This window comes from Eurosta solidaginis, chromosome 3 (genome assembly GCF_040869045.1).
Source record: "Eurosta solidaginis isolate ZX-2024a chromosome 3, ASM4086904v1, whole genome shotgun sequence".
Taxonomy (NCBI): Eukaryota; Metazoa; Arthropoda; class Insecta; order Diptera; family Tephritidae; genus Eurosta; species Eurosta solidaginis.
The window spans coordinates 75,784,463-75,807,539 of NC_090321.1; the positions used below are offsets into that span (position 1 = coordinate 75,784,463).

General features: G+C 38.0%; 1 protein-coding gene across 6 annotated transcripts in view; it reads left to right on the forward strand.

Moving 5' to 3' along the window:
- Fak (protein tyrosine kinase 2 Fak) overlaps positions 1–23,077 on the forward strand; it is a 221,391-nt gene that overhangs the window by 103,434 nt on the left and 94,880 nt on the right. For all 6 annotated transcript variants that reach the window (XM_067772376.1, XM_067772374.1, XM_067772379.1 and 3 more), the window contains 3 exons: positions 21,822–21,931; positions 21,986–22,236; positions 22,302–22,599. In XM_067772376.1, the coding sequence (XP_067628477.1) occupies positions 21,822–21,931; positions 21,986–22,236; positions 22,302–22,599 (659 nt within the window). The remainder of the gene's footprint in view (positions 1–21,821; positions 21,932–21,985; positions 22,237–22,301; positions 22,600–23,077) is intronic.

Consider the following 23,077-nt stretch of genomic DNA (forward strand, 5'->3'; position numbering starts at 1 on the left):
TTCCATCCGATTCACCCCATAAAAAGCAATAACCGTTTCTTGTGCCGTTTTCGTAAACGCTTTCATTATAAAAAGCATTTTTTCTTGAATAGGAAAGGTTTACGCTTTTTCCGTGGGTGTATTCAATACTTTCTGAATGTCGAAGCTGGCGCAGATATACGCCCCATTCTCTTTGCTTTTTCTGTGGTCCTCTAAGAATATTTCTTTTGATTTATCTCTGTCCCGTATGTGCGTTTTATGTTCCTCAGTTTGTTGTAAAGGTTGTGTGCTTCTCTGTCCAAATTCTTATACTTTTCACAAATAATGCATTTATCCTTTTTTGGCAAATGGAAGCCTATATGGTATTCATTTTTGAAAATGGTACGAAAAACTCTTAGGGATAACTTAGCTTGCTCCTAATTTGTATTTATCAAGTGCTGCGTGTAACACTTATACAAAGTTGGCACGTTTCGAAAGTACTGTGGAAGATATAACTTAGTACTTTTGTTCCTACAATAGTGGGAAGGAACTGCTGGTAGGTGTTCAATGAATGATTTCAAAAGAGCCACATTTATTTCGTCAGACTTATTATGGGGGTGAGGTTTTTTTTTTGTCAGGCAAGAGGTATTTGAAGAGTTATGTTTTTTCTAACACATATTAACGTGTTTTGGGAAATATTAAGTGTTTTCAGTAAAAACTGCTGACAAACTTTAAAACGCTTTTTGTTATAGGTAATGAAATATGCATAGCTCCACTGTTTTTTAAGGCTATTTGATGTTCTCCTTTGAACGCATTTCCGGGTCATGCACGATAGTTGCCAATCTCTTTGTCGTATCTTGTTGCCTAAGCCCCAAAAGTGTTCATATAGCACCAACCCAACTTGCTCACTAAGCCTTTCACAACACTTGTTTCCAAACTTTTTACCTACGCAGGGATTTGGATTAACTTCATACAGCTTTCGTTTTTTACCCCGAAGTCTTTTAGGAAGTTTTCGTTTCTTCTTGTACCCTCTTGTTTCAACGCATATCTCGTTTTCTAGTTCCCCAGAATATGTCTTTTCAGACTCAGTATCGCTATATGGCACCAGTGAGTTATTCTCGATCGTTCATTGGTATAAACACACAGTTTTGTTATTTTATTTTAAAGATAATATAAAATAATTAATAACCTTATTTTGTAAAAGCTCCATATTAAAATAATAAAACAATTTTATTGGATTTCACGAACTTAAGCAGAAATGATTTGTATCAAACTAAAATATATATTTTCGTTTTCAGCCATATTTTTTTCTTTTTGCAAAATGGTTGCTTAAATCATGCATATACAGTATAATTGCAACAAGTGCTTTTGCGAACAATATAAATATACACGATAAAAGTGAAAATAAACATTACTCGTAAGATACCACAGAGAAGCACTTTTGAGGTAAGTAGCAATTTGCGGTCACAAAAAAAGTAAGAAAACCTCAAAATTCACTTACACTAAAATTTCTTTTTGATTTAGCTTGATAACGGTACTATTCTCTATTATAAAAATTTGTGAGAGGATTCAAATCGTGCAAAACTATCGGTTTTCAGCAAAAAACTAATATCTGTATTTTTGTTGGTTACACTTAAATTGCTTGTTTGCCTATTTCTCCCAGGCCATAGACTTTTCACAAACAACCTTCTCGATTAGTTTTTTACTTCTCTCATCTGCTGCATGTCATATTCGCTTCTTTGTATATGTGTGAGTATTGTTTTATGTGGAAGTAATGCCCCCTTTTCAGCCTTACGTAAAGCTAAAAGACTTGGTACGCAAGAAAGTTTGAGAGAATATCAAAATCTTAACAAAGAATTTAAAGAAATTTGCACGCATAAAAAACACGTATATTTTAAAAATATGGCCATGAAACTTGGCGATATTAAAGATATTAAAGAGTACTGGGGTTTGTGAAGAAGCTAAATGGTTCGGGGTTCGCGAAGAGTGCACAGTTAGATGCGGAAAGTTTTGGAGCACATTTTTCCTCTCTGCTAAACCAAAATAGTAGTGTATCTACCCTAAGTTTTGCGCTGCCCTTCGTGACTGTACGGGGATTGGATTGCGAAATTACGGCGGATGAAGTGAAGACCGCACTTAAAAGCAATAAAGATAAAAGGCACCAGGGCCTGACGGCATACCTGCGGGATTTTTTAAACATGCCCCTCCTAACTTTATAGAGCAGCTTACAGTTTGCTTTAATAGTATGTACAACTCTGGTTCGGCCTTTTCGCTGTTTCAGAAAGCTATTATATTCCCACTTTTTAAAAAAGGAGACATAAATGACCCAAATAATTACAGAGGAATTTCCTTTCAGAATGCCATTGCAAAAATATTTACCTCCATTTTGTATGAAAGGTTAGCGGCGTGGGTAGAGAGGAATTCGCTTTTAAGTGAGTTTCAGGCGGGATTTAGAAAGGGATGCTCTACAATCGACCATATTTTTAGTTTATCTAGCATATCTCAGGATTACATTTCAAAGAAGAGAAAACTGTATGCTTTGTTCGTGGACTTTAAGGCCGCTTTTGACTCCATAATACGAAATGCTCTTTTCTTCAAATTAAGTAATTTAGGTCTTTCAACGAAAATGCTAGATATAATAAGCAGTCTCTACAAAAATAACGTTGCAAGGGTGTGGGATGGTAGCACTGCCTCAGAATGGTTTCCAACAGAAACGGGTGTTAAACAAGGTTGCCTACTTAGCTCATTACTGTTTGCTCTTTTCCTGGACGATTTGGTGAATCACTTTCCAAAAGGTATTACGTTTGGGGGTATCCATATAAAGATACTTGTGTATGCCGATGGTGTAGTTATCTTAGCAGAAACCCCAAAACAATTACAGGAAATGATCAACAAATTAGAGGAGTACTATAGTGACTGGGGGCTTACAAAAAATACGAATAAGACAAAAGTACTTATATTCAGGGGCTCAAAAGGTAGATACTGTAGAGATGAAAAGTGGCATTTGTGTGGAAAAGAGTTGGAGAAGGTTAAGGAATACAAGTATCTAGGAGTAGTTTTAACGTACAATGCATCGTAAAATAAACATTTGTCAAGTAACCCTAAATCAGCAAAATACGCTATAAACAGCACCTGGAGGTCTTTTTGTCTAAAAAATACATTCCTCATAGTCATAAGTACAAACTATTTGAAGCAGCTGTACGAACAGTATTGGGTTATGCATCAGAAGTGTGGGGAATTGAATATTACGAAGTAGTAGAAAAGTTGCTGAAGTACTTTATTAAAAGGCTGTTCATATTACCGCGTAACACCCCGAACTATATGATTCATCGCGAAACCGGACTCCCAGAATTGTATATTGACTTCTTGAAAACACATTTAAATTATATTTGGAGGGTTATGGAAATGGGTAATAACCGTCTTCCAAAGCTAATCGTAATGCACTTGCTAGAAACTAGGTCTCAATGTTTCCAAAAGTGGGATGCGCTTGCCAATGAGTACGGTGAACCAATTCTAATAAATGATAACACTTTGTGGAGACATTGGCACCGCAATATATTAGCTAAAATAGATGCAGTGAAAAGGGAACATTTTCTGTTAAAAGCTCAAGCTAGCGAAGTAAGACGAACTTATCCCGTCCTCGAACATAATCTTTGTGAGCTTAATTATTTTAGATATGAATTTAGCATATAAGTTAGAACCAACTAATTCAACATTCGATCTGACGCTAATGTAAGGAGCTTAGTCAGCAATACGCAAGTTGATGGCTCAAAATACTTAATAATAATTTTGAAGCAAACAGGAAAAAGCCCAGACGCCTGATCAGCAAAAACACAAATATTGTGAACGACATCCGGAATTGAATTGGGAACAACATCCGCCACGCGCCGAACGAAATAATGCTGGCACAGGTAGAATTAAGTTATATTTAGAACTAATTTACCATTTTAAGTCAGTCAGTTGTAAGCAGTTAGTTGTAAACGTTCAGTTTTAATTAGTGATTAAGAAAGTAAGGTCTTACGACCAATAATTAAATTAGTGAATAAATAATAATAAAGGTCTTGAGACTCAAAAAATTTATTTTTTTAGTAACTCTAATAAAGGACACAATAATTAGCGCCCGAGCTAAAAGGCTTGGTTTGGTAAACTTATAGTGTTGGAAAATCGGTATTAAACTTAATAAAGTGCCGCGAAGGAAACTGTTATCTAAAAATTCCAAAAGTGCCACCAGTATAGCATTAACTTTCAAAAAGTGCCACAATAGAAAGAAAACCGGTCGAAAATTCACTTACAAAAGTGCCACAATACAAAAAGTGCCACAATAGAAAGAAAACTGGTCGAAAAGCGAGTGATACAAGAAAAGAAGGAAACACTTTCAATAAGTACCACAAATAATAAAGTGAAAACTTACAAACTTCCCGGACGCACCGACGATACCAGCCAAGGAGCCACCCCCTAGCAACAAGGTATAAGCCAGTGTACCACGAGTACCGCCAGGAAAAGGGAAGAATACAAACTTATCGAGATGGAGCTGAAGTTAATGTAAGAAAATATTGTCACGGATATTAGCATCACTAAGTTATCCCATCACTAAGGCGATGCTAAGGCCATGCCAAGCAGTATTTACGTTAATAATCAAATCAAGTATACACATATATAAGGCAGCCCAGAGAGATGTCACACACAGATGCATTTACTTATACGCCTATGTGCGCGCGAGAGACTGTAAACTACAAACATTCACATCAATAATTCAATCTTTATGTATCTACATAAACGAATAAATAATTGCGTCTACACATATGTACCATGTACGAATACGAGCAGCGGAGAGTCAATGCGCAAACACATGCATATATCTGAGAAGTTTGAGAGCTACTGGACTAGTAGATTCTGGAAGCGCCTAAAAGATGTATAAAATTGTGTAATTTTAGTTATAGCTGAGAAGTTTGAGAGCTCATGGACAATGCTTATACATTCTGGAAAAATGCGAACGAGGAAACCAAAGGGTATAAAAGGCAACCGATGTAGAGGCGCTGTAATTCAGTTTGAGTTGAGCTATCAATCAGTTTGATTAAGCACGCGATCTGGCGGCCAATAGTAGAGTTTCATTTGAGTTATCAATCAGTTTGGTTATTAAGCCAGCGAGTAGCAAAGTATACATAAGTGTTATTGTGAAGTACTTTAATAAAGGCCATTTTTCTATTATTCAATATTGGAGTTATTTATTCAACAGTTTAGTGATTCGAACTTAGCAGAGGATTGCAAATAAGAGGATTTGCAAGAAAATTCGTTACAAATGGTGTCAGAAGTGGGATTGTTGAATAAATTCCGAAGATTGGGAATACAACTTGGACATGGCAAAGTTCAATGAATTGAAGATCCAGCAACTGAAAAAGGAGTTGGAGAACCGTGGATTAAATACAACTGGCAATAAGATCGAACTTCAAGCACGGCTACGAGAGGTAATGAAGTCGCAAGGAATTGATGTGGACGAGTTTGTCTTTTATCCTGATGGGGACGAAACAACAACAAAAATTTAAGAGAAAAACGAAACATCGCAGACAGTTATGAGCACAGACTTGAACATGATATTGGCTGCAATAACTGCGCAAACATCGACAGTGGCATCTCAGCTGGAATCGCAGGAGACACGTTTAACATCCAAGATGGAAGAACAGAAAACGTATATGTCATCTCAACTAGAAGAACAGAAAACGTATATGTCATCACAGATGGAATCCCAAGAGACACGAATAACATCGAAGATTGAAGCACAAGAAACGCGAATGTCAGAAATGTCGACACAGATTACATCCAAGATGGAAACGCAATTGGAAGAACAGAAGACATATATGGCATCCCAACTGGAATCGCAGGAGACACGCATAACATCAAAGATGGAAGAACAAGAGGAGCGCTTATCATTGCAGGTGGCACAAATGTATTCACAGTTAGAAGCACAGGAAGCAAGGGTAACATCAAAGCTGGAAGCGCAGGATGCAAAAATCGCTCAATTTCAGGCAGAAGTCGATGATTTGAAGGGTCGTATGGAGCAGTTACAATTAAATCGTCCAGCAGTTTCAGCGAGTAATCCAAAGGTAAAAACACCATCCTTTGACGGTTCTGTTCCTTTCCAGGTCTTTAAGCTACAGTTTGAGAAGACCGCAGCAGTGAACAACTGGAATGTGGAAGATAAAGTTGCCGCACTCTTCGTAGCATTGAAAGGACCAGCTGCCGAAATCTTACAGACTATTCCAGAGTACGAACGGAACAGTTATGACGCATTGATGGCTGCTGTAGAACGGCGATACGGAGGCGAACACAGGAAACAGATATTTCAAATAGAATTGCAAAACCGCTACCAAAAAGCTAACGAGACTTTGCAGGAGTTTGCTTCTGACATTGAAAGATTGGCTCATCTTGCAAATGCGGATGCACCCGTGGAATACACGGAAAGTGAAGATTCAGAGCTTTATAAATGGCATACGGGACGTCGAAACGAAGCGAGCCACATACGCGAACCCAAAGCAAACATTTTCTGAAACGGTATCCCATGCATTGACTCAGGAAACGGCGTCATTATTGAGTAAACCAGCATACAAAGCTCATCGTGTGGAAGTAGAAAGGCCAGAGTGCGTAGATACAATTTTGGAAGCTCTGAAGGGATCACAACAGAAAAATGCCGGAGTTATGAAATGTTTCAAGTGCAGTAACCCAGGTCACATTGCACGTCATTGCAGTAGCAATTCCAATAGTTCCAACAATGTGGGTGGCCGTAAACGCAGAGCTGAAGGAGACGAGCAAATCTCCAAATCCACTCAATCGTTAAACTAAAGCGAGTCAGCAGCAAGGGGCGACAGCTGACTCCCTCAATTGAATGCCCCATAATCTCTATCTCACAAATTGGAAGAAGGTCGAGCAATCTTACTGTCGGAGGACATGTGGATGGAAAGGAACGTTTACTGGCTGTAGATACGGGTGCATCTCATTCCATCATTCGAGCAGATTTAGTCAACAAGAAGATAAGACCATTGCATGGAGTAATATTGCGTACAGCCACTGGAGAAGACACCCAGGTAATTGGAGACGTAGAATGTGAAGTAGCAATTGGGAACGTCACGGTACTACACAATTTTATAGTGGCAGGTATTGTTGATGAAATCATAATTGGAGTGGACTTCTTAATCAACCAAGGCATCAAAATCGATATGCAAAGCAAGACGATGCGATATAAGAACATGGATGTGCCACTTAATTTCGGCTACGAGAGAGGCTACAGCAGTAAACGAGTGCTGGTGGAAGAGTCAGCAAATACCACCAAAATCAGAAGCAGTCATCTGGGCAAAGGTTGATGGAGATTGTGGGACAAACAAATTGTGGGTTGTCGAAGCAGCAAATAAATGAGCACTGAACATACTTGTAGGAAAAACCCTGGCTATGACAAAACAAGATGGACGCATTCCGGTAAGAGTACTCAATGAGTTCAAGTCACCATTCAATTTGACCAAAGGAGCTATTTTGGGAAGATGCCAAGAGGCCGAAGTAGTTATTAACTGTGAACAGCTCCAGAAACACGCTTCATCTAGTAATACTGATCTTTCAAATGATATCACGGCATGGACGCATGGGCTAGAGGAAGCCTATCAGAGTAAGGCAAAACAACTGCTCATAAAATACGCGAACATATTTGACCAGGATGGTTCCAAACCAGGCCGCACCAATGTTGTGAAACATCAAATTGACACTGGAGATGCGAGGCCGATCCGCCAAGCTCCACGTAGTGTTCCACTGGCGAAGCGGGAAGTTGTGAGTCAAATCATACAAGAAATGAGTGACAGTGGCGTCATCGAACCATCAGCTAGTCCATGGAGCTCACCGGTAGTACTTGTAAAGAAGAAGGATGGAAAAATGAGGTTTTGCGTGGACTATCGAAAGTTGAATGACGTTACGAAAAAGGATAGCTACCCATTGCCAAGAATTGACGACACTCTGGACTCGCTATCTGGTACGAAATGGTTTTCCACACTGGACTTGAAAAGCGGCTACTGGCAAGTTGAGGTGAAGGAGGAAGATAAAGAGAAAACAGCCTTCAGTGTCGGTGATGGTCCTTGGCAATTTACAGTGATGCCTTTTGGACTTTGTAATGCACCAGCTACTTTTGAGAGACTCATGGACCAGGTACTGAAAGGACTACATTGGAAAACATGCTTGGTGTACCTGGACGGCATCATCGTATTGGGCAAGTTTTGATGAACATCTTAAAAACTTGGAGGAAGTTTTCCAGAGAATAGCTGGCGCTGGTCTGAAGTTAAGTCCCAAAAAGTGTACGCTGTTTAAAAAGGAAGTAAATTATTTGGGCCACAAGGTAACGACAGAAGGTGTCTGTACAGCAAATGAAAAGATAGAGGCAGTAAAGGATTGGCCAAGACCACAGAATCTGCATGAATTGAGAAGTTTCCTTGGGCTGTGCACATATTACCGCCGATTTGTACCAAATTTTGCCAGCTTAGCCCATAGTCTCCACGAGCTAACAAGGAAAAATAAAGCTTTTGAATGGAAGAAGGAGCAAGAAGTAGCTTTCCAAACATTGAAAGAGCGGTTGTGCACTGCCCCAATGTTGGCATACCCGATTCCAGGGGCAACGTTTATTCTAGATACAGATGCGAGCGGATATGCTATAGGAGGCGTTTTATCACAACTGGTCGATGGACAAGAGAAGGTAGTTGCATATTATAGCCGTTCAATTGGAAAACCAGAGAGGAACTATTGCGTTACACGGAGAGAGCTGTTGGCATTGGTAGAGTGCATTAAACATTTTCACAAATACCTCTACGGCCAACGATTCCGTGCCAGGACAGATCACGCAGCGTTGAAATGGCTTCTGCAGTTCCGTAATCCGGAAGGACAATTGGCACGGTGGATCGAGCGACTACAAAGCTACGACTTTTCCATTGAGCATCGAAAAGGTAGTACCCATGGAAATGCTGATGCAATGTCACGAAGACCATGTAGTTTGGAATGCAAGCACTGTTCAAAAGCCGAGGCTAAAGAAGACATTATAGATGTCCGGCTAATGGATATAACATGTACAGATGAATGGGACAAGGAACAGCTAAGAAAGTGCCAGCTAGAAGACGCAGATCTGTCACGTGTTATGCAAGGGCTCGAACGAAATGAAAGACCAAACAGAGAAGAGATGTCAGCAGAGAGTCCCATTGCGAAGTCATATTGGGCACAGTGGGACAGTTTAGAATTGATATCCGGTTGCCTTCATCGAGTATGGGAGAGTGAGGATGGTAAATACAAGAATAAACTGATAGTTGTTCCCAGAAAGAGGATTCCTGACGTGCTCAGCGAGCTGCATAATGGTCCAAGCGGATGTCATCTTGGAATCACGAAGACGCTCGAGAAGATTAAACAGAGATTCTATTGGGTTGGTTGCCGTCAGTCGGTCACTGAGTGGATTGCGAACTGCGAGGTTTGCAGCAGAGCGAAAGGGCCCAGAACACGAAGTCATGGCCAGATGAAGCAATATAACTCAGGTGCGCCATTTGAAAGGATCGCCATGGATGTCGCAGGTCCATTTCCTACTAGCAACTGCGGAAACAAATACGTACTGGTGGTTATGGATTATTTCAGTAAATGGCCAGAGGTATACCCAATCCCAAACCAAGAAGCAGAAACAGTAGCAGAAGTGGTTAAAAACGAATGGGTTGCAAGGTATGGTGTACCAATGGAGTTACATTCTGACCAAGGCAGGAATTTCGAATCAGCTGTGTCCCAGGAAATGTGTAAGTCATTGGGCATTCGAAAAACACGGACAACTGCATTGCATCCTCAATCCGATGGTATGGTAGAACGATTCAATAGAACATTGGAGGAGCACTTAAGGAAAGTAGTAGACAAGTACCATAAAGAATGGGATACCCGCATACCATTATTCTTGATGACTTACCGATCAGCAGTGCATGAGACAACGGGCCAAACCCTTGCAAAAGTAATTTTTGGCAATGACCTTAGACTGCCATCTGATTTGAAGTTTGGGATAGATGCCAATGCGGAGAGAAATGTCAGGAAATCCACTTGTGATTTAGAAGAAGAGCTAAGAGAAATACATGATCTGATAAGGCAACGAACAAAGATTATGAGTGACAAGATGAAAGCCAGATATGATAAAGCAATTCAGAAGGTTTTCAGGAAGGAGATTTGGTGCTGTTATACAACCCACAACGTAAAAAAGGTTTGTCCCCGAAATTGTAGTGTAATTGGGAAGGCCCATACAAAGTTGTAAAACGGATCAACGATGTAGTGTACCGCATACAAACTATCGGTAAACCACGAACCAAAATGAAAGTGGTCCATTTGGAAAGGCTGGCAACGTTTAGATCGAGAGATTTGTCTGATCGGGACGATCAGACTTAGGTGGAGGGCAGTGTCACGGATATTAGCATCACTAAGTTATCCCATCACTAAGGCGATGCTAAGGCCATTGCAAGCAGTATTTACGTTAATAATCAAATCAAGTATACACATATATAAGGCAGCCCAGAGAGATGTCACACACAGATGCATTTACTTATACGCCTATGTGCGCGCGAGAGACTGTAAACTACAAACATTCACATCAGTAATTCAATCTTTATGTATCTACATAAACGAATAAATAATTGCGTCTACACATATGTGCCATGTACGAATACGAGCAGCGGAGAGTCAATGCGCAAACACATGCATATATCTGAGAAGTTTGAGAGCTACTGGACTAGTAGATTCTGGAAGCGCCTAAAAGATGTATAAAATTGTGCAATTTTAGTTATAGCTGAGAAGTTTGAGAGCTCATGGACAATGCTAATACATTCTGGAAAAATGCGAACGAGGAAACCAAAGGGTATAAAAGGCAACAGATGTAGAGGCGCTGTAATTCAGTTTGAGTTGAGCTATCAATCAGTTTGATTAAGCACGCGATCTGGCGGCCAATAGTAGAGTTTCATTTGAGTTATCAATCAGTTTGGTTATTAAGCCAGCGAGTAGCAAAGTATACATAAGTGTTATTGTGAAGTACTTTAATAAAGGCCATTTTTCTATTATTCAATATTGGAGTTATTTATTCAACAGTTTAGTGATTCGAACTTAGCAGAGGATTGCAAATAAGAGGATTTGCAAGAAAATTCGTTACAATATATATTTAAGTAAAAAATATTTAAAACAAAAAATTCAAATCTACTAAATTTTGAAATTTCATTTTAATAACGCATATTTGAAAAATTTAGAAAGTAACGAGCGAAAAAAAATTTTTTTTAAGAAAAAAGAAAAATATTGAAAACTAAGTAACTTTCAAAAACATTTACAGAAATTAAAAATTATAAAAAATAAGAGAAGTAAAACACCACATAAAAAAATTACATTTTGAAAATTTGTCGAATTTAGAATAAATCTAAAATTACGAAATTCGAATACTTATTTTGAAAATTAATCAAAAATTTAAATAATTTAGAATTTAATAGCTTAGGTATTTCATTGAAAGAAAAAAACTTTTAAAAGTGAAAGTGCGGAAATAAAACTAAAAAAAAGAAAAATTTAGGAAAATCCTTTTGAAGACAATTTTGATTTGTTTGTGATTTAAGATCAGTTAAAGTCCATGAAATCAAATCCCTTACCGAAAAAAAAAATCTAAAATTCCTTACAATGTCAAATCCAAACAATTTGATGGTCAAATGATTGGAACTAACCCTCCTGCTGCACCACCAGCACCGCCAAGCCCTAATAACCAAATTTCATCAGACTTGGCCAATATGATAAGAAGCATGATATCTCTAGCCATAGAGGCAAGCGTGCCTCATATAGTACAGAGTGTCCTTAACAACAAAACAAATCCTATCATAACTGATCAAACTATAGACGCCCAATTCCAAAATAATATGAGTGAAATGGATAAGATTCCAGATGTTGTACGTTCATTGAGAGAATTCTCAGGAAATGTCTCAGAGTTTAGCTCCTGGAAAAAGAGTGTTGATAGAATTTGGAGAATTTATGAACCCTCAAAGGGCACACCTAGATATTTCGGCATTTTGAATGTCATTAGTAATAAGATAATTGGAAAGGCAGACATAGCCTTAGAATCGTACAACACCCCTTTAGATTGGGCAGTAATTTCCCGCTGTCTACCCACTACGCCGACAAACGAGACATAGGCACTTTATAGTACCAAATGACATGTCTCATACAAGGACGAATGTCCATTAATGAGTTCTACCAGAAAGTATACGGACACCTATCACTCCTTTTAAATAAAATAGGCTGTATGGAGATAGGTGAAGAAGCAGTTCACCTGTTAACTGAGAATTACCGAGCTAAGGCCCTCGTCACCTTCGTCAGAGGACTTTCGGCTGATATCCCCAGGTTACTCGGCATAAAGGAACCAAAGAGTTTGCCAGAAGCCTTACACCTTTGCCTGAAGCTCGAAAACCAAAACTTCAGGGCATACCACGCGAACAACCAGATGTCTAACTCCCGTCAACAAAGCTTTAATTCTCCGAATCCACGACAACCCTTCACGGTAAAATATCCCCAGCCGCGATCTTACCAACAACTCCAACCGCAGTCAAGGTTTTATCCCGAACTAGCACACCTCTCTACCCATATCAAATCCCATTCCACAAAACTATCATCAACAAAAATTGAATCCTCACAACTATCAGCTATACGCCAACCAAAACCCAGACCAAGTAAATAGATACCAACCACAAAACCCTTTTAACCAACAACACCATGCTCCTCCAAGACCACCTAAACCACCTCAACCCATGGACGTAGACGAAAGCGTCAGGACAAGAGCGGTAAATTATATGAACCGCCCTAAAGCCCAAGAAATGGGCAAACGGCCACCTAATACATCAATGATAAACCATCCCCCTATCAAAGTTCAAAGGAACTTTCACATAAACACCGACAGAGCGACGGATAACCAACACTCCCATAACCAACGCTACCATGACCAATACTACCAAGACCAATACTACGAAGATCCACCTTTAACAACGAAAAGGAAGAACCGCAGGATCTGAGTGATGTACATTTTTAGATTGAACAGCTCTTCGTTACCCTACTTTAGATGCAGGACGAAGAACGGCTAAATTTTAAACATTTTAGTGGACACTGGATCTAACAAAAATTATATCCAGTCCAGCTTAGTAACAAAATCAATAGAAAACGACAACACTTTTTTTGCAAATTCTGTCGGGGGAAAAATCAAAATTACCCACCACACATATGTATCTCAACCTCTTCAACTTAGAAAACTACAAGCTTAAATTCTTCTTGCTACCCACTCTCAAAACCTTTCATGCAATACTAGGCAATGACAGCCTAAAGGAACTCTCAGCGGTCATACATACAAAAGAAAATTTTATGGTTACAGCAAACATAAAAAAATCTTTTTAAGACAATACAGTGTACAAAATTTTAACACAATACAAATTCGGGACCAACACATGACCACGGTAGAAAAAAACGAAATTAGACAATTAGCACAGAAACACCGTAATTTATTTTCAGAGCCAAAAGAAAAACTAACTTATACAACAAAAGTAGTTGCTGAAATTCGCACAAATTCTGACACACCAATATACTCAAAATCATACCCATATCCTATGAGCCTTAAGCAGGAAGTTGAAACTCAGGTAAACAAACTGCTAGAGGACGGAATAATACTCAAATCAAGATCCCCATACAACTCACCCGTCTGGGTCGTGCCTAAAAAGGACGATGCCTCAGGGGAAACAAATTTCGAATGGTCATTGATTGCAGGAAACTTAATCAAGTAACAATCGCAGATAGGTATCCAATACCCGAGATAAACGAGGTACTTTCCCAATTAGGAAAGAATCGAATTTTCTCAGTTATTGACTTAAAAAGCGGTTTCCATCAAATTCCTCTTAAGGATTCTGACGTGGAAAAAACAGCTTTTTCAGTGAACAACGGAAAATACGGGTTCACGAGACTTCCTTTTGGCTTAAAGAACGCCCCTGCCATCTTTCAACGGACACTGGACGACATACTTAGGGAAAACATAGGTAGAATTTGCTATGTATACATAGACGATATAATTATATTTAGCGAGGACGAAAAAACGCACGCTGAACATATCGACACAATTTTCGAAACTCTGAACAAGGCAAACATGAAAGTTCAGATTGACAAATGCGACTTTTTCAAAAAGAAAGTCGAATTCCTGGGATTTGTTGTCTCTTCTGACGGAATCTCTACAAACCCAGCCAAAGTACAATCAATAACAGACTTCCCCTGCCCCAAAACAATTAAAGACTTACGCTCATTCTTGGGTTTATCCGGATATTATAGAAGATTCATCCAAGATTATGCTAAACTAGCAAAACCACTGACATCCCTACTTCGAGGAGAGGAAGGAAGAATGTCTAAAAGCAGTGAAGGAAAATTCTAATAAATTTGAATGAAAAAGAAAAAGAAGCATTCAGTAAAATTAAAGCCACCCTCACATTCAAAGATGTTATCCTACAATACCCCGATTACAGTAAAGGTTTCGAGTTAACTGCAGATGCCTCACAATATGCCATAGGCGCAGTCTTGGAACAAAATGGCAAACCGATCACATTTATTTCAAGAACGTTAAACAAAGCTGAAGAAAATTATGCAGTAAATGAAAAGGAAATGCTTGCAATAATTTGGGATTTAAATTCCTTCCGAAATTACCTATACGGCACAGCGAAAGTTATTATACACACTGACCATCAGCCACTCACCTATGCCTTAAGCAATAAGAACACTAACTCTAAATTGAAACGATGGAAAGCAATACTAGAGGAATATAACTATGAAATACAATATAAACCAGGAAAGGCCAATGTAGTTGCTGATACATTATCAAGGCCATTCGAGTTAAATTCTTTATCAGTCGCGACGCACTCTGACGAGAGTTCATCGCACAACCTAATCCCAGCAGTAGAAGGACCCATAAATGCCTTCACAAACCAAATTTGGATTTCGCTAGGAGATGAAGACAGCTATCAGTTTAAAATACCATTCCCGACCTATTACAGACACTTAATTTGTAAACCCCACCTTTAAATCTACGATCTAACTGCACTACTAAAACGTTACCTTAATCCTTCAGTTATAAACGGCTTATTTACCTCTGAAGAAATAATTGGAAAAATTCAGGAAATCTATCCCATTCATTTTTCCAATTACAAAATTCGCTATACCCAAACAAAAGTACAAGATTTAGTAAACGAGGATGTTCAAAATGAGGAAATATTAAAAGAATACACACGAGCACATAGAAATAGGGATGAAAACAAGAAACAACTAATACAAAAATATTACTTCCCAAAAATGACAGCAAGAATAGAAAATATAATTAAACAGTGCAAAGTTTGTAAAGAAAATAAATATGACCGTCACCCTAATAAACCACAACTACTTAAAACCCCAACTCCCCAGTACCCTGGTGAAATAGTTCACATAGATATCTATAATACGGAGAAACGCCTGGTACTAACAGCAGTAGATAAATTTTCTAAATATGCCCAGGGATTCAAGGGTTGTGTAGCGCAATATAAAGCTTCTCCAACCCAATTGCCAACCTCAGCTTCAAGCGGCGAATCCCGTTTCACTAACAGACGAGGCTCTGGCGACTCCAAGCTCCTCATGGAACTTGGGGTTGGGGAGGGAGGGATGGCCTGGAGGTTCAATGTGGCCATATAAATCGTTCCCGAGATGGTCGGGCCAGCACCTTAATGGTGCTGTGTTACCGGAGCGTATCGGATCTGTATCCCACAAAGGACAATCACATCGATAACACTCCCCAAAACCTTCGGGGAGTAACCTAATCGCTACAACAACAACAATAATACAGTCAAAGGCAATAGAAGATATAAGAGAACGTTTGCGACAAATACTCTTCGCATTTGGTGTACCTAAGACAATAGTTATCGTCAATGAAAAGTCCTTAAACTCATTATCCATACAATTCATGGTAGAAGATCAACTTGGAATTAAAATCTTTAAAACACCTCTATACGCAAGCACAGTTAATGGTCAAGTGGAAAGGTTTCATTCCACCTTATCGGAAATTATGCGCTGCCTCCAAACAGAACGCACCCATCGCTCATTTCAAGAACTATTAGATAGATGCACATATGAATATAATTACTCCATACACTCAACAACAGGAAAACGACCTATAGAAACATTTTTCGGTAGACGAGTCTCGATAGACCCGGAACAATACGAGAATTCACGGCGAGAAAACATAGAAACCCTTCGGAAAAGACAAGCAAAGGATTTAGAAATCCATAATAAAACACGAAAACCCATTAAGACATACACCCCTGGTGACATAATTTATGTTAGGATTAATAAAAGAATAGGATCAAAACTCACTGCTAGATATAGGAAAGAAATCGTGAAAGAAGATAAATCTAGTGTAGTAATTACTGAAAAAGGACGAATAGTACATAAGAGTAACATTAAGACTTAATATGATTTTGGTAAAATATGAAATTCCCCCTTCAAAATTCTCTCTTACAGACTTTTCGTGCACCAGCGTACGCGGACTTTAAAAACCCCCTCTTGCCCATTCTCAATAATGAATTAAGATCAATTCAAAATTATTTGAATAGACTTACACCAAGGAAATTTAAAAGAGCAATTAATGAACTAGGACCCATCTGGAAGTGGATCGCAGGAAATCCCGACCACAACGACAAAGTCATCTTAGAAAATGAAATAAATAATATAGTTGAAAATAATAACCAGCAAGTAGTAATTAATAAAGTAATTTTTGATAAAATAAATGAAATTACAGCAATTTCTAATAAAATCGCAAAATCCATACAAACGGATGAACACACTCAACATAATTTTGCTATTGAAATGAAATATAAGTTAAAAATTATCAAAGAAGAAATAATTAATATAGACTATGCGATACATTGGGCTAAGGCCGGCATAGTCAACTCCTACATATTTTCAAATGAAGAAATTAGGTTAATTAAATCAATATACGAAAAAAACAATTTTACCCTAAGTAGTATAGAAGAATCACTAGAAATCGCAAGCGTAAAAATTGCAACAAACGATAAAATGTTATTTTACATAATAGGATTACCAATAACAAATGAAGATATTTGCGAGTCAATTTTGATAAAACCTATAAAGATAGGAAAATTTATTAATAAAGTCCCTTACGAGGACATTGTAACATGTAATAATAACGTAGTATATGGAATTGAATCTAAATGTAAAGAAAATAATAATGTAAGAATATGTAACCGTAAGGATATAGTAGACATTAGCAACACTACCTGTGTCCCACCTCTACTGAGAAGCAAGCCAGCTGAATACGTTTTTGTTAATAACCCGCACATCCCAACCGTAGAAAGCATCACTCCTGGCATCTTACTACTAAATCAATACAACGGCACCATAGATATCGACAACCAAAAAGTAAACCTGACAGGGTCATACGCAATACAGTACCATAATTCCACAGTTCGCATCAATAAACAGATATATTCTTTTAACGAACTACTAACCAGCAAACCACTACCCGCAATTATCCAGTCAAATGTCCCATCAAAGCAAGAAGAAGAAATCCTAAGTTTGGAAATGATGAAAGAACTCCATATAAATAACACAAATCGTATAAATTCATTGCGCACAAAACACAAAGCAGCCATAATCACACATTTTTCTCTAACAATCATGATAATAATCTGCCTAGGAGGACTCATATTCGTACCAGTAACAAGAATACATTTTACAAAGGAACCAGAAGAGCATCAAGCTACAAAATAAGCATCCAGGTAAACGATAACAAGGAACCTGTAGCATCCGAAATCCCTACCTTAACAAACGAGGACGTTCGTTTTTGGGGTGGAGGAGTTAGCACCAACTAAGTCAACATTCGAGAACACGCTAATGTAAGGAGCTTGGTCAGCAATACGCAAGTTGATGGCTCCAAATACTTAATAATAATTTTGAAGCAAACAGGAAAAGGTCCAGACGCCTAATCAGCAAAAACACAAATATTGTGAACGACATCCGGAATTGAATTGGGAACAACATCCACAACGCGCCGAACGAAATAATGCTGGCACAGGTAGAATTAAAGGACACAATAATTTATATACGATCAGCAATTTGTTTCGCGCAAGAGGAGAACTATTGAAACTAAATTATGAACCTCATCTGGAGCAGCCAGATAATCGCTGTCCAATTTGCAACTCAGGAAACCAAGAAAAAGTTTTACACTTTCTTCTTTAACACACCAAGAGGTTAATGAATACTTAAATGGAATGGTAAAAACTGGATCACATTGAATCAGTATGTTAAATCAGCGTTAAAATATAGGTAGCAAATTTTAGAAGAGGAATTTTGAAACTTATATTTAAGAAATATTTTATTATATAATGTACAGAAAAACTTACTACAAGTACTTGTAAGCTGACGGCACTACGCCAAAGTTTAGTTATAAAAAACAAGTAAGGAAGGTTAAGTTCGGGTGTATACGAACATTACATACTCAGTTGAGAGCTATGGTGACAACATAAGGGAAAATAACCATGTAGGAAAATGAACCGACGGAAACCCTGGAATGTGTTTGTGTAACATGTGTATCAAATGAAAAGCATTAAAGAGTATTTTATGAGGGAGTGGGCCATAGTTCTATAGCTGGACGCCATTTAGGGATATCGCCATAAAGGTGGATCAGGGTTGACCATAGAATTTGTTTGTGCAATATGGGTATCAAAAGAAAGGTGCTAATGAGTATTTTAAAAGGGAGTGATCCTTAGTTCCATAGGTGGACGCCGTTTCGAGATATCGCCATAAAGGTGGACCAGGGGTGACCCTAGAATTTGTTTGTACGATATGGGTATCAAATTAAAGGTATTAATGAGGGTTTTAAAAGGGAGTGGTGGTAGTTGTATAGGTGGTCGCCTTTTCGAGATATCGCCATAAAGGTGGACCAGGGGTGACACTAGAATGCGTTTGTACAATATGGGTATCAAACGAAAGGTGTTAATGAGTATTTTAAAAGGGAGTGGGCCTTAGTTCTATAGGTGGACGCCGTTTCGAAATATCGCCATAAAGGTGGACCAGGGGTGACTCTAGAATGTGTTTGTACAATATGGGTATCAAACGAAAGGTGTTAATGAGTATTTTAAAAGGGAGTGGGCCTTAGTTCTATAGGTGGACGCCTTTTCGAGGTATCGCAATAAAGGTGGACCAGGGGTGACTCTAGACTTTGTTTGTACGATATGGGTATCAAATTAAAGGTATTAATGAGGGTTTTAAAAGGGAGTGGTGGTAGTTGTATAGGTGGTCGCCTTTTCGAGATATCGCCATAAAGGTGGGCCAGGTGTGCCTCTAGAATGCGTTTGTACAATATGGGTATCAAACGAAAGGTGTTAATGAGTATTTTTAAAGAGAGTGGGCCTTATTTCTATAGGTGGACGCCGTTTCGAAATATCGCCATAAAAGTGGACCAGGGGTGACTCTAGAATGTGTTTGTACAATATGGGTATCAAATTAAAGGTATTAATGAGGGTTTTAAAAGAGAGTGGTGGTAGTTGTATAGGTGGTCGCCTTTTCGAGATATCGCCATAAAGGTGGACCAGGCGTGACTAGAATACGGTTGTACAATATGGGTATCAAACGAAAGGTTTTAATGAGTATTTTAAAAGGGAGTGGGCCTTAGTTCTATAGGTGGACGCAATAAAGGTGGACCAGAGGTGACTCTAGACTTTGTTTGTACGATATGGGTATCAAATGAAAGGTGTTAATGAGTATTTTTAAAAGGGATTGGGCCTTCGTTCTATAGGTGGTCGCCTTTTCGAGATATCGCCATAAAGGTGGAGCAGGGGTGACTCTAGAATATGTTTGTACGATATGGGTATCAAATGGAAGGTGTTAATGAGTATTTTAAAACAGCGTGGGGCTTAGTTCTATAGGTGGACGCCTTTTCGATATATCGCCATAAAGGTGGACCAGGGGTGACTCTAGAACCTGTTTGTACGATATTAGTATCAAATTAAAGGTATTAATGAGAGTTTTAAAAAGGAGTGGTGGTAGTTGTATATGTGAAGGCGTTTTCCAGATATCTACCAAAATGTGGACCAGGGTGACCCAGGACATCATCTGTTGGATACCGCTAATTTATTTATGTATGTAATACCTGCCAAGATTTCAAGGATTTTTTATTTCGCCCTGCAGAACTTTTTCATTTTCTTCTATTTAATATGGTAGGTGTCACAACCATTTTACAGAGTTTTTTCTAAAGTTATATTTCGCGTCAATAAACCAATCCAATTACCATGTTTCATCCCTCTTTTCGTATTTGGTATAGAATTATGGCATTTTTTTCATTTTTCGTAATTTTCGATATCGAAAAAGTGGGCGTGGTGATAGTCGGATTTCGTTCATTTTTTTTACCAAGATAAAGTGAGTTCAGATAAGTACGTGAACTAAGTTCAGTAAAGATATGTCGATTTTTGCTCCAGTTATCGTGTTAACGGCCATGCGGAAGGACAGACGGACGACTGTGTATAAAAACTGGGCGTGGCATCAACCGATTTCACAGAAAACAGTTATCGCCATAAAATCTATGCCCCTACCAAATTTCAAAAGGATTGGTTAATTTTTGTTCGACTTATGGCGTTAAAAGTATCCTAGACAAATTAAATGAAAAAGGGCGGAGCCACGCCCATTTTGAAATTTTCTTTTATTTTTGTATTTTGTTGCACCATATCATTACTGGAGTTGAATTTTGACATAATTTACTTATGTATATACTGTAAAGATATTAAATTTTTTGTTAAAAATTTACTTTAAAAATTTTTTTTTAAAAGTGGGCGTGGTCCTTCTCCGATTTTGCTAATTTTTATTAGGCGTACATATAGTAATAGGAGTAACGTTCCTGCCAAATTTCATCATAATATCTTCAACGACTGCCAAATTACAGCTTGGAAAAATTTTAAATTACCTTCTTTTAAAAGTGGGCGGTGCCACGCCCATTGTCCAAAATTTTACCAATTTTCTATTCTGCATCATAAGTTCAACGCACCTACCAAGTTTCATCGCTTTATCTGTCTTTGGTAATGAATTATTGCACTTTTTCGGTTTTTCGAAATTTTCGATATCGAAAAGTGGGCGTGGTTATAGTCCGATATCGTTCATTTTAAATAGCGATCTGAGATGAGTGCTCAGGAACCTGCGTACCAAATTTCAGCAAGATACCTCAAAATTTACTCAAGTTATCGTGTTAACGGACGGACGGACGGACGGACATGGCTCAATCAAATTTTTTTTCGATCCTGATGATTTTGATATATGGAAGTCTATATCTATCTCGATTCCTTTATACCTGTTCAACCAACCGTTATCCAATCAAACTTAATATACTCTGTGAGCTCTGCTCAACTGAGTATAAAAATTTATATTGTAATCGACTTTGTAAAAAGATTCTGTTTAATAAAACAAATTACTACTGCTACTACTAATGCCCTCTGCGCTCTTAGCTATTGCGTACATGTGTGCGTAGCTATTTGTTGTCTCATCTGCTTACATTGGTTTTGTGATTGTGAAGCATTTTTTACTAGCGCATTTTACATATACAATCAGATATTTACATATGTAGAGTAGAGTCAATGTGATGATAGTGGTCGGTCTACGAAAAACTGGATTGTTACCTACCATCCACTAAGTCTGCGAAGTCGGGTAATGTTTTACTTTAAGATAGACAACTTATTGCAGACATCTTACTACAACAAACAATCTTCATAAGTTTTATTAAATTCATTATTTCATTTTAAATTTTATAGATTTTTTGAGCTGCTGCAAGCATCTAAAATTAATGGTTATGAAAAATTCTCAGTAACACTAAGTTCAGCTTGGAATATATCTGGCATCTTATATATCGGGCCACAAATCGGTATATTTATTGAGTTGTAGTACACCATAAATTATTACAAGTATAATTTTCTAGGTATCTCCTACCAAACCCATCCACAAGCAGACTTAACCAGCGTCTCTACATTTAAAGATATTATAAAAATAGTAACTCTCACCATACCCAGAGAAAATGTTAATAATCAGATAAAGAAAAATCTTGGGCCTAATGCGGGAAACGTAGAGGACAAACATAATCCGTGTAAATGTTGGGAGGTAAAAACTCAATTAAGAATAACCACAAAAAGCAACGACGAAGACTTAGTAATAACATGTGATGGTGTAAATGTAAGAAACGTTTAAATAAAAATTACTATTTTGTTGTTTAAAATAACTCTTAATTTATATTTTAGACGGCTGAAAGCATTGCAGATCTTATTGATGGCTACTGTTGTTTAATTCATGACAGCGGTGGTTATGTTTCTATATGGGAAAGAAATGACGTTAATACTTTGAATAGTGTAAATAACGGTTTGAATGTATCAGCAGATAACAAAAATAACGGTATAAGTAAGACAAAGAATAATAATGAAGATTCAACAGATAGTGGTGCCACAAATCAAGCTACAACAAAACCAAAACCTACATTAACTGAAGATTATGCCGAAATTGGTTTAATCGATGATGAGGGAGACTATTCAACGCCAACTGGTTGGTTTGTTTTATGATTAAAGGTAGGAATGTTACGGATGTGAGTTCGCCGAACTCGGAAATCGAAATCGGAACCTTTCCGGCGCGAGGCGAATCCTTTTACAATTGAGGAGTTGCGTGCAAAAAGGCATCAAGTTCGATGATCCCTTTTTGCGTGAAACAGATAATTAGGAAGAATAGGTCCTGTTTTACACCGACAACAAATGCTTTTTTGTATCTCTCTCTGGAAGTGACTTAGTGACATCGAAAAATATCAAGCTCTTTGCTGGTTTTTTGCTTTGTATAAAAAATAAAGTTACTCATCCTCCCATACATAGACGTTTTATATTTGACCTATTTTACATAGGAAGTAGGACATACAAGGATTTCATTAATGTACGACTGTTACTTTTATGTTGTATGCAAAAATGTAACATCTATCCCCAATTTACTTCGCCATTTTTGGCAAAAATTGTGAAAAATGGATTTGGTCAACACA